Source organism: Apodemus sylvaticus, chromosome 20 (genome assembly GCF_947179515.1).
Source record: "Apodemus sylvaticus chromosome 20, mApoSyl1.1, whole genome shotgun sequence".
Classification (NCBI taxonomy): domain Eukaryota; kingdom Metazoa; phylum Chordata; class Mammalia; order Rodentia; family Muridae; genus Apodemus; species Apodemus sylvaticus.
Window position 1 is genome coordinate 41,366,427 of NC_067491.1, and position 12,329 is coordinate 41,378,755.

General features: G+C 43.3%; 1 protein-coding gene across 1 annotated transcript in view; it reads right to left on the reverse strand.

Annotated features, from left to right (window-relative positions):
- Nucleotides 1-1,424: 1,424 nt before the first annotated feature.
- Nucleotides 1,425-12,329, reverse strand: part of Usp44 (ubiquitin specific peptidase 44) — a 28,897-nt gene continuing 17,992 nt past the window's right edge. Inside the window, exons 4-7 of the mRNA XM_052165502.1 lie at nt 11,535-11,730; nt 9,476-9,584; nt 4,140-4,345; nt 1,425-3,345 (exon numbers count right to left, since the gene is read on the reverse strand). Of these exons, the coding sequence (XP_052021462.1) occupies nt 3,146-3,345; nt 4,140-4,345; nt 9,476-9,584; nt 11,535-11,730 (711 nt within the window). The 3' untranslated portion in view covers nt 1,425-3,145. The remainder of the gene's footprint in view (nt 3,346-4,139; nt 4,346-9,475; nt 9,585-11,534; nt 11,731-12,329) is intronic.

The window sequence follows — 12,329 nt, forward strand, 5'->3', positions numbered from 1 at the left end:
GAGCTACATTTTAATGTCTATGGTTGTGATTCTAAGCAGAGAGGCTAAAGTATGAAGTATGAACAGCGTTCTTCTCTTCAGGCATGGTGGCTGCGAGCTCTCCAAGTGTATGAAGCAGGCAGAAATGAGTATAGTTGAGGAATTTTTTTTTTTTTTTGGTAGAAGCATATTTAAAATTTGTCTCTCCCCACCCCCATAAGAAGATGTACTGATTTAAACATCACGGGAAAACATTGTGCCAATTGGAAAAACCTTGCTGTAGTAAATGTCCCTTAACTCAGTGTTCATATTTATAGGATATGTATTCCACATTAGAAAACCAAATCAACATTAAAGCCACAAGCAAAAGAAGTTTGAATCTTGTCCTAATTAGAAAACTAATCTTGGGATTGGGTTTCCCCTCCTGAGCCAAGCACTCAACATTCATGCCTCCGATAAGGTAGAGATCCCAGCATCAGGCTTCTTGAGGAAATGAGGTTTGTTTTATCTTTTATAAACCACATATTAATTTGAATATAAAGACACATTTAACTTTAGACTGGGCCCAATAATTATTTAGCTGCTTAAAAATCTTTACGTGATTTGCTAGAAATGGTCCATCATAGTTTCAAAATTGTTAACTTGCCCAGGTGTAAAGCCTTAATTTGTGTATGTCTTGGCACAATGATGCTATATTGTCTCTGGGATGCTATATTGTTTTTATTTTTGCTTGACATTGGCTCTGAAGAGAAGGTAGACTTACGGACCTGGACCCGGCTCACGTGCTGCCTGAAAAGCTTTAAGTAAGGTTCCTCCTGGCTGTGTGAGTCTTTGTGGTACTGATAGTCACATTGCTACCCTTGAATACACACAAAGTCACGAGGCTCTCCGGCTGGCTCCTAGGGCTCCGGATTCATGTCCCTGTCTTTCAAGCAACTTGATACCTAAGCCCAGGATATTAAAAACTGACCCCTAAACAAAGAGCTTTAGGATTTTCTAAGACCTTTTCAGCAGTCTCCTCTTTATAAGGTCCTTACTTATCTCAGAGCACTGTTGGGAGCAGACGTTATTGTGTCCTAAATAGCCGGAAGAAATATGGCCTTCAAAACGAAAGTCAAAACCAACATTTGCTGTTTGCTTACTAGCTATGTATCCCTTAAAATCATTGTTACATTTAGTGATGTATGATGTTTATCAATAGTGCCTTTAGTAAATTATTTTACAACCTGAACTGTTGGGTTTTTGTTAGAACAACTTAAAAGATGCCTAGGCGGTGATGGCGCACGCCTGTAATCCTAGCACTCTGGGAGGCAGAGGCAGGTGGATTTCTGAGTTCAAGGCCAGCCTGGTTTACAGAGTGAGTTCCAGGATAGCCAGGGTTACACAGAGAAAACCCTGTCTCGAAAAAACCAAAACCAAAAAAAAAAAAAAAAAAGAGGGGGGATTTGAGGTATTTAATAAGAAACTGAAGTTTCTTTTCATCATTTGGGTTTTGTTTTTTTTTTAATGCAATTTTAGATTCACAACAAAAAGTCTGTTGCATTGCTCGTTTTATGTTTTGTTTCTTCCCTTTAAATACCAGTAAAAATAAGGTGCTACAATGTATTGATTCAAAAAAACAGTTCTTGGAATTAAAGGCTAGACTCTGTACCTTTATCACATAAATCTTTAATGAGGTATATTTAACAACTGATGCAACAACTTGCATATGTGTTGGTTAAGTGAGCTCTTTCAGACCTAATGTTACTCCAGCTGTATTTTTGGCACAAATGATTCTTTCATAGGTTGATGTGTTTTTGTTGAAGTTTGTTAATAAGCTGCCCCAGGTGACAGTCCTTTTAGAAGTCTGTGCTAAAGACAACTAACTCTTCCTGGCTTAGAAGTAAGCTATAAATAAAGTCACTTTATTTAGCAAGAAGGGATAAAATCTCTCCCAGTAGCTAACAGGTACCTTGGGATGTGTAGGTTGGTGGAGCCCCCTTCCTGAGCAGGTTGGGTGGCAGCGGCCTTGGCATGGTGGTGGGGTGGCGGCGGCAGCAGCAGCAGGGCTCTGTAAGACCTGGAAAGCTTTCTTTAGAACACAGCAGAAGAAATCCCTCTTGCTTTCAGTAAATTCAAGTTTAGATCACTTGTAGTGTTTTTAAAGAGGGGCCAGTGCACTGAGAGATTCCCAGTGGTCACATAATCCTAGCAAGAGTCAGGCTTAGGTTACATCAAGAAAAGTGGGATCTTAGCTGTAACACCCGTGAGCCGTGCTTCCACTGTTGTCTTCTCCTGCCTTACATATCTGTCCCTATGCATCGGTCTGATTCCTTTGAAATAAAATTTTAAAAAAAATCTCAAGTATTTAGTAGATCTAAAATAATTAAAAACTCATTCTCAAGATAAACTACATTTGTATAACATAATATACTGGTTTGCTAAATTCAAAATTTTGTGACTGCTTTTTTAGAACTATTTTTCATTGCCCATAGTTCCAAAGTTCATTGAAGTGTGCCAAGTGTAAACCTGCTATTTCCATTTTGAACTTGTGCTCAATAAAGGACAGTTATGGAAGCAGTGAATCTTGTGAAAAAACCAGTACCTGCATTCAATCTGTTCTGAGCCCTGTAGAAGCACAAAGCCTCAGGAATAACGGGAACTAGGGGATACTTCAGTTATTTCACTTCACATCTATTGACCTCCAAGGGGGCACAACTGGAGTCAGTCAGTATACCAATGGCTTTCTTTGCTTAGTAAGACAGTCTGTGAAGAGCATCTCCTTCTCATGTAGTTAGAATCTATACAGAAAACAGCTACAAAAGATAAATAAGTAATATATATAAAATGATGCCACCTGAATTTCTTTAGTCGATTGCACAAATTCATGATTTGAGGCAATTAAGACATCAAAATATAAGAGGTAATAATAGTCTGAGGTAAACACTAAAAGTATAAAACTCAAATATTTGAAAAAAGTTTAGTTGGCCTATAGTTGATATACATATATTTATAGTTTGTCTCTGTAAAAAAAAAAAAAGAAAAGAAAAACTTTGTAGTTAGGTACACAATGTCTAAACACAGCAGGCCCTGATCATAATTACAGAATAAAAACAACGAAGCGCAGCATCGTAAGTCAGCCCATTTAAAAAGTATATATACAAATAACGCGAGCCCACTGTCTGGATCAGCTAAGGACTTCATTAGAAGAGGCGTCAGTTTCTTCACTGGGGTGTTGGCTGTTGGACAGGAGCTCAGGAGGCAAGAGTTTTGAATGTCCGTTCTCAGTAACTCGCTGAGTATAAAATAAGATATAAGCTTGGGCCTTGCGTACTTCCTCCATAGTGCACATGCTCAGCTTGGAGTCGTTGCAGTGTACCCAGAACCCTAGAGGAGCACAAAAGGAGTTGATCTGTTCTTAGTCTCGAGTTAGAGAATCTCAGCGCTGTAGTGGACACCCTCTATTCCCAGAGGAAATGGTAATTACCGCTTCAGCTACTTCCTGGAAAGCACAGTGTATACAGTTCTAGTAGTTTTAACACAGTCTTTTTCAGAATAGCAAGGCTTTCTGTTGAGGAGAGCAGACTGTGGAAGGGACGAGGAGGACACAGGTGGTTCGGTTAAATCTGCACAAGTGTCTACCATCTCCGGGTCATTAAATACCCTGTTCTCTAGCAAACCAGTGACCGCATCAACACGTATGACTTTAAGAAAAACTGGCCAGTGCTGGGCCTGGTGGTATAACTGGGAGGCAGAGGCTGGGCTATCTCTTGAGTTTGAGGCCAGCCAGGTCAGCTAGGTCTGTAGAGAAACTCTGTCTCAAAAACAAAGAAAAGAAAGAGGACGGGTATTTTTGCTGGGCCTGGTGGCACATGCCTTTAACCCTAGCCTGCAGTACAGAAGGCAGGAACATCTCAGTTCAAGGCCAGCCTGGTATTCACACTGAATTCCAGAATAGCTAGTTACATATGAGATTCTGTCTCAAAAAAGTATCCAAACCTGTATTTTCTGTACCCCCAACCCACCAAAACTCCAGCAGTACTGACTGCAGAAGGCCTTTGTCTAGAAAGGAGGGCAGGTGGGTGATCAGGTGACTTGGTGGCCAACTTAGAAATTGCTAAAACTCCCAAGCAGAAGCTTGCAAGTCAAACCCAAGATAAAATTGGTTTTCTTGACTTTACCTCCTTCAGAATTGTAGCAGTAGGCAGTGTAGTGTCCTGAGCCAAATCCCTTTCCGTGGTGGATTACAACAGCAGATAAATTATAGATAAAGCACTCTGGTCTGAGAGCGTCCAGGGTCTCCCTGCAGCAATAGGGCTCCATGTTTAAGGTTTCCTCAAAGACAACATGAACACCGATCTTCTCTCTGTTATTGCGTCCTGACCATCTAGGAACAAAGCAAGTGACACTTGAGAATCAAGGGAAGAAAGCTTGCCATGGTAGGTCTAGATAGCTTTAACAGTCGATTCCGGAGAGTGTGTAATCTAAGGAGGCATGTATATGTAACGCGTGTCCTCAGTGCTGAGCTGGCTGTGTTGGGGTGCATGTTTCTTTTGCAGCACACATGTAGCGTTGGCAGTGTTAGACTTGGTAGACCACTGTGCTATATTCGAAGCCCCTCTGTCATTTTTATCGCCACGTGGTTTTGTCTTTTCCGTCAGGGTATTGTGTAGTCGGGTGACCTTGAACTGCTGAATGTCTGGCCTCTACCCCCTAAGTGTGGTATCGCAGGCTTGTGCAGCTACGGCAGGAGGCTTTCCTCAGTCTTGGAATAACTATCATCTGTAATGCAGAAATAAGACCTAGAAAATGAATTCTAGTCGCATGAGTTTTACATTCTGTCTCGGTATGGCCTGAGAGGGACATCTCAAGTGGGAGGCAGGGTCTACATCTTTTTGATTGGGTAGGTTTGAGGAAAGAAAGATCCAGGTACCTTTTAATTCCTAAGGACAATTCACAACTCTCTACACTAAGTCAGGAATGTCTAAGTGACAAGAATCAAATAAGGCTCCATAATGTCATCTTCTTCCTCGGTGTGTCCCATCACCGGATCTCAGCACAGCAAGGACCATTTTATCATTGACATACTACATTGCTACAAAAGGGGGAAACCAGGGTAGAGTAGTTCTTCTGTGAGCCTAATCTTGCTTGGGGTACCATAGAGATAAAATGCAGCATTGACAGTACTAAAACCTGAAGCTGATGTATAGAGGATGTATACACTGGCTTTAAAGAGAAAGAGCTGAATATTTAGTATAGTGCCAAATGGTGCAGAAGGAAAGGTGGGATATGCAACTTATGCAGCCTGCGGGGCCAGGAAATTCCGTCGTTCAGTGCTCGAAGCTGTGTCATAGCTGGTGGTCCTGATTTCCTCGTACCTTCCTTGGGCGCTCTTCAAGCGCTGATGAGCCTTTTCTATGCTCTTCAGTAGTCAGAGACTGCTGAGGATGTTCAGGCTTTCGGTCCAAGGAAGGGGAGAACCAGAGATACCAGAATGTCTATATAATGAAGCGTCCACAAATTTCCCCTAAAGGCCTGGGCTTGAGAACTTCTAGATAGTAAAACATAAAAGGTCTGGGCAAGGTATATGTGTTGACTAGTTTATTTCTATTTGATACAAGCTAAAGTTACCTGAGAGTAGCGAACCTTGATTGAGAAAAAGCCTCCATCGGGTCTAGCTGGAAGGCATTTTCTTAATTACTGATTGCTGTGGCAGCCCACTGTGGGTGGTATCACTGTGGGTGGTCCTGTGTTCTCTAAGAAAGCAGGCTGAGCAAGCTGTGAGGAGCAAGTTAGTAAGCAGCACTCCTCCACGGCCTCTGCATCAGCTCAGGTATCAGTTTCTGCCCTGTTTCAGTTCTCGTCCTGACTGCCTTCAGTCACAAACAGGAAGTGTAAGCCCCTGCCGCCCCACCTCGCTTTTGGCTGAGGTGTTTCATCATAGCAATAGTAGATACGGTGGCTGTTGCTTTTCCTTTCTCCTTCCCAGTGCCTCCTGTATCCCAATAGCAAACCAGCATCTTAAGATGCCCTTTGTGGTGATGGAAAAACTCAAATGTCACTGAGGGAGCTAGGGAGGAGCTTATGGGAACCCAGCTGATAGCTAAATTCGTCGTACTGGTGTACTTTTACTTTCTGCATACGGTTATGATGTTTTTCTCTACAGACATGGCTCCTTGGTACTTTATTCCAGTGCATCCTGAGTAGCTCTAGGTTTGCACTGCCTGTGTAGAAAATGATTTTAAGAGCCGGCAAGATGGCAGAAGCAGTGTAGATGGAAGTGCCTACTGCCAAATCTCATGGCTTACGTTCTGTCCCCACAAAGAACAGCCTCACACAAACTGTCCTTGGACCTCGACACGCACACTAAAGCATGTGCTCCCTCCCCTCCCACCGCCAAAAAAAGAAAAATGCTTTTAGAAAAATTAAGACAAAGAATAAATTAAAATTATCCTGTAAAATCATTTTCATTACCTTTTATTACAAGTATGATAATTGCTAGCCTGATCTAGCCACGAGACCTTGTCATTTAAAAAAGAGTGATATACACACACACACACACACACACACACACATATATATATATACACATATATACTGTTTATTTGTATTTCATGTGCATTAGTTGTTTTGTTTGCATGTAGATGTCTGTGTGAGGGTGTTGGATCCCTGGGACTAGAATTAAAGACAGTTGTGAGCTGCCATGTTGGTGCTGGGAATTGAGCCTCTGTCCTCTGGAAGAACAGCCAGTGCTCTTAACTGCTGAGCCATCTCTCCAGCCCCTGATATATAGTCTCAATCTCCACTGCCCTTATTCCTATTCTTCCTTCCATCCCTTTGTTCATGCCACGTGGCTCTTTGGCTTCAGTGATCCTCCCAGAAGACACTTCCCTTTGTTTACCTGGGTACGCAGTATGAAACGCATTCTGGGCCTTGAGATCAGAGGATTAAAAAGGGAACTGCGTGGAGCACAAAACTGGGCCTTGAGACACAGCATTTAGAACCTGGGACTCAGGAGCAGCCAGGGGTGTCTGGGAGGGACGACTGGTTGTCCCAGACGGAGCTGAACAGCAGCTATTCGAGCACCAGAGGGTGTGGGACGGGGTGGTGGGCACCTTGACAGATGTAAGGCCCACCCCAGGAAGCGGGTGTCCATTCCCGTGTGCATGCCAACATGATTCTGCCTGAGGAGAAGCTCAGAAAACTGCAGTGGATCTGCCTTGCTCAGAAAGAAAAGGGCAGCCGTGGGAGTGAAGGCCCCTCAGAGGCAGCCAGGACTAGAGAGTCGCAGGCTAAAGATAGGGAGGACCCTGAGAATGGGCGCTTAGGTCCCTCTTCACCAGAAGATTTTCAGCTGTACCAGAATTTGGTGGTGGTTCCCAGGAGCCTTTCACTGCCCCATTAATGGCCTGCTGACCTCCCCTGAAGGAATATACTGGAGGGAAGAGAACATAGAGAGAACGCAGCCTCTAAGCAGTGGACCTTTTGTATGGAAGCCCTAGAACCTTCCCTGAGGGCCCTGGTCATTGCTGAGTTTCTGTTGGGCTTGGTAGGAGAGAAGTAAGCAAATTAAGTTGCTTTGATGCAGACTGGTTTGCTGTGTGTTGGGGGTGGTGTCCTGTGCTATATCGTTAGGATCTGTGCTTTAGATAGGATTTGTAAAGGCATGGCTGTATTATCTAAGACCCGAGAGGCCCAGGGCCCCAAGTAGCCTAAGGCAGGCTCTGGAAAAGTTAAATACTTATTAACACCCTTCTTCAAATCCGATGGCACTTACATCTAGTTCTTTACCTAATTACTTCTGTGTGCACACCTGTCATCTTGAGGGGGGGACCTAGTATCCCATAGAGGGCATTCACATGTTTGCGGACAACATCTTTAACAGGCTAAACAAGTCAGTCAGTCAACGGCCAAGGTTAACCGCATATCTGGAAGGATGTGTTTACTTCTGTAATGCCAAACTTGAACTAAAGAAATTATTCTTGTTGGCACGGTGGTCTGTACTTTTAATCTCAGGCAGAGGCAGGAGGATCTCAAGTCTGGTCTATATAAGAGTTCAGGATGGCCAGGGGTACATAGATAGACCCTGTTTCAAGAAATAAGTAAATAAGAAAACTGCTTTAGGAGCTGGCAAAGCGAGATGGCTTAAGTGGGTAAGGGTGGCGGTCACCAATCCTGGCACACTGATGTCAGTCCATGACATACATGGCAGAAGGAGAGAACCAGCTCCAGGAGTCTGTCCTCTGACCGCTACATGTGAATACACATGCACATACACAGATAGACCATTTCTTTTTACATACTTTGAATGTAAAAGGTGTACTTGGGATGTCTGTTTGTGAGGCTCGGCCTCTCTGTGTAGCCCTGGCTGTCCTGGAACTCACTATGGAAACGAGGCTTGTCTCGAACTCAGAGATCCACCTGTGTCTGCCTCCTGAGTGCAGGGATTAAAGGTGTGCGCCTCAACAGTTGGCTTTCTTATGGTTTAAAGTTACATTTATTGCCGTGTGTCTCATTCTGGGAGATGTTCAGGCTACGGTGTCAGTGAAGGTCAGAGGACAACTTGTGGGACTCGGTTCTCTGAGCTGTGGGCAGAATCTAGTGGATTGAACTTGACGGCAGGTGTTTTAACCCTCCTCAAAGCAACCGGGTAAAATACACACATTACAAAATAACATCTTTAAGTACGTATAGCTGAAAGACGGCTCAGTGGTTAAGAGCACTGACTGCTCTTCTGGATGCCCTGAGTTCAAATCTCAGCACCCACATGGTGGCTCACAACCATCCGTAATGAGATCTGACACTGCTGTGTCTGAAGGACAGCTACTGTGTGCTTAGATATAATAATAAATAAATCTTTGGGCCAGAGTGAGCAGAGGTCCTGAATTCAATTCTCAGCAATCACATGATGGCTCACAGCTACATATGTACAGCTACAGTGTGCTCATATGCATAAAATAAGTCTTTAAAAGAAAAAAGTATACCTGAATATTAATATTAATAAATATTAACAAATAATTATAATAATTAAAATATAAAATAAATAATATATAATACAAAATAAACTAATATAGCATATAATTATAACTAATACATATTAATAAATGTAATATTTATTAATAAATATAATTAAATTCACATGGAGCAGGTCATAGTCACTGCTGGGATATGTGATATGCTCCAGGAATCTTGGTACTCAGGAAGCTGAGGCAGGAGGATTCCCAATTTGGTGCCTGGCTGGGGTACATGACACAGCAAGTTCTAGGCTAGCCTGGCCCTGGCTCAGAAAAACAGTTATCACAACTCAACAGTTATCACAACAACTCAATTATTGAATATAAATGTCTGCCGATCAAAGCTAAATATAAGACCTACACTTTTTACAAAGAATGTCATTCGTTAGCCAGGTAGTCAGTGTTCATATTTAAAGTATACTCTAAGTCCTGAAGCCTCCCAAGCAGAAGGAACAACCCCATTTCCCCCGTAAGTGGTAGACAATGGAACTAACACTACTGACCTGAATCGTTTGAGGTGCAGTCTGAGAACCTGAGGTAGGTGGCAAATCATAAGCTGTTTCTGGGCTTCTGTGAGTACAACTGGTTTGGATGAAAACTTTCTACGCTTTGCTAAAATACAAATAAAATAGAATAATAAAGTAAAATGTTTCAAAAACTACAAAGAAAATATGAGTTAACTCTTTCATGTAATTCACCCACACTGGCACCAGGTATAGCACCGTGCTAGAGGTGAGCATGGGCTTTGACCCCAGGAAACAGTGCATTTTGTAAAAACGAGAAACGATGCATAGTCAGGATAGACAGAAAGGAAGTATGGGACTTAATAATAATCCTGCAGGGGCCTGGAGGTGAGGCTCAGCAGTTAGGACCTAGTGCTGCTTGGCGGGGAATCCAGATTCAGTTCACGGAATCCAGATTCAGTTCACGGAACCCACGCGGAGGTTCACAACTGTCTGCGACTACAGATCCAGGGAACGCCACACCCTCTCTTGGCCTCTGCAGGCACAACACACATGGTTGTGCTTTTAGATATGCAGGCAAAACACTCAAGAATAAAGTAGAACACCGCTATGTATTTAAAAGCAGATTTGACTCGCTAGCAGGAGAAAGTTAACAATCTCCTCCATACATATTTAATAATACATTTTCTGAACTCTTAAAAGCATGTGGTCAATTCATTTACCCTTCGCTAAGCCTGTCCCAGGCACATGGTACGTACTGTGCACAGCACTCCTGTGTCCTAGCTTTACCAGCTTCCCAGATCTCTCCTCAACACACCAATGTCATGCTCTTTTAGGGAGAACTCGGAGCCGGGCAGTGGTGGCACACGCCTGTAATCCCAGCACTCTGGGAGGCAGAAGCAGGTGGATTTCTGAGTTCAAGGCCAGCCTGGTCTACAGAGTGAGTTCCAGGACAGCCAGGGCTGTACAGAGAAATCCTGTATTGGGGGTGAGGGGGGAAAGAACTTGGGGTTCTTGTCTCCCCCTGCTTCTCTCGTGTCCACCTAGGCACTGTACCCTGGAGTCTTGGCTGGACCATCCACTCCCGAGCTTGCTGGCTAGCAGCTGCCTCTCATGTCAGCTTGGGCTGACTTCCACTGGCTACTAGAAGCCTTTCCTCCAGGAACCCAGATGCTACTAAATGCCCTGTTGCTGCTTTTGGCCTCTACATGTATGGCTACAGGGTGCCGGGCCTCTGGCTTCTACGTGCAAATCTTCACCTTTCTATATTAAAGCAGCAATTCCAGGCCTGGATTTGTTGGCCTCATTATATACTCAAATTATTATAAGGCCACATTCTACATGTATGATATTAACTATCCTAAAATTTTGGAGATGAAGATATTTGGGACATTTTAAAATCATTCTAATATATCTGACAAAGGCCCGTTGTGCTCTCAAGTCCTGTAGATCTTAGACTATGTCATAACCTAATAATGTGAAATTAAGCTAGCACTAAGAGCAAAAATGTAACTTTAAGTGGCTCTAGAAAATAATCAACAGGGCAGTGGTGGAGTATGCCTTTAATCCCTGCACTTGGGAGGCAGAGGCAGGCAGATTTCTGAGTTTGAGGCCAGCCTGGTCTACAGAGTGAGTTCCAGGACAGCCAGGGTTACAAAGAGAAACAACTGTCTGGGAAAACCAAAACAAAGAAAACAAGAAAATTCACTGATTTTATTCTATGTGCATGGGTAAATGGTTTGCCTTCCTGTGTGTCTGTACACCACATGTGCACGCCTGAGGGGGCAAGAAACCATCAGACTCCTTGAGACTCAGTCAAGAGACAGATTTGAGCTGCTATGTGGGTGCTGGAAATGAAATCCTGGCTCTCTAACAAAACTGTCAGTGCCCTTAACCACTGAGCCATCTCTCCGGCACTACGAGAGAAATTTAATATCATCAATAATGATCATTATCAAGTAGAAATGTCTGATTTCTTTTGCAAAATTAAAAAAAAAAAATCGTTTCCATAGCTACTACTGAAGCACTTTCCTCCAGGTTCCCTGGTCTCCGCCAAATGCACATCTCACAAAAGCACAGAGCGACAGGTCATACTCACAGTTACAATGTTCGCACACGTAGATTTTCCCTTCTAAAGCTTCTGTTTCTGTAAATTTGCCCAACATATCAGTAACCAGACACGGCTGGGAGGCAGAGTCTTTCCCACTACATTGGTATCGCTCTGGGAATTCCAGCGACAGGTCCCAGAACGGCTCTATGGTATTTGATTTGTTGTCACAAGCAAGACATGTAACCTGCAAAGGAAAATGTTAACTCCGCTTAACAAGTCTCTCTGCCAAAGCATCAACTTTCACTAGAAGTCACTGCCACACAGTGAGCTTTTCTTCTGCCAGGGAGCTATTAGAAAGCTGACAGGCAGGACAGTTGATTGGAACTTTTTTCCTGTAAGAAGCTATTAAATAGGGCTGGGGAGATGACTCAAAGGGGACAGCACCGGCTGCTAAGCCTCATGATGATCCACCTGAGTCGGATTCTTAGGACCCAAAGGGTAGAGGCAAAGGATGCAGTTCTAAGATGTCCTCTGACGCCCAAACCTCCGCACACGTGCACGCACGTGTACGCACCACAAAACAAAGGAGTTCTAATAACTAGGAGTAATTTAGTGATTGGGTTATTTAATGCCATCAACCTAGTACATAAAATGCACAACATGCAAAACAGGGCTAGAGAGATGACTTGGCTGCTCTGCTCTTCCAGAGGTCCTGAATTCAGTTCCCAGCCACCAACCACATGGTGGCTCACAACCATCTGTAATAAGATCTGATGCCCTCTTCTGGTGTGTCTTAAGACAGCTACAGTGTACTTATATACATAAAATAAACAATTCTTTTTT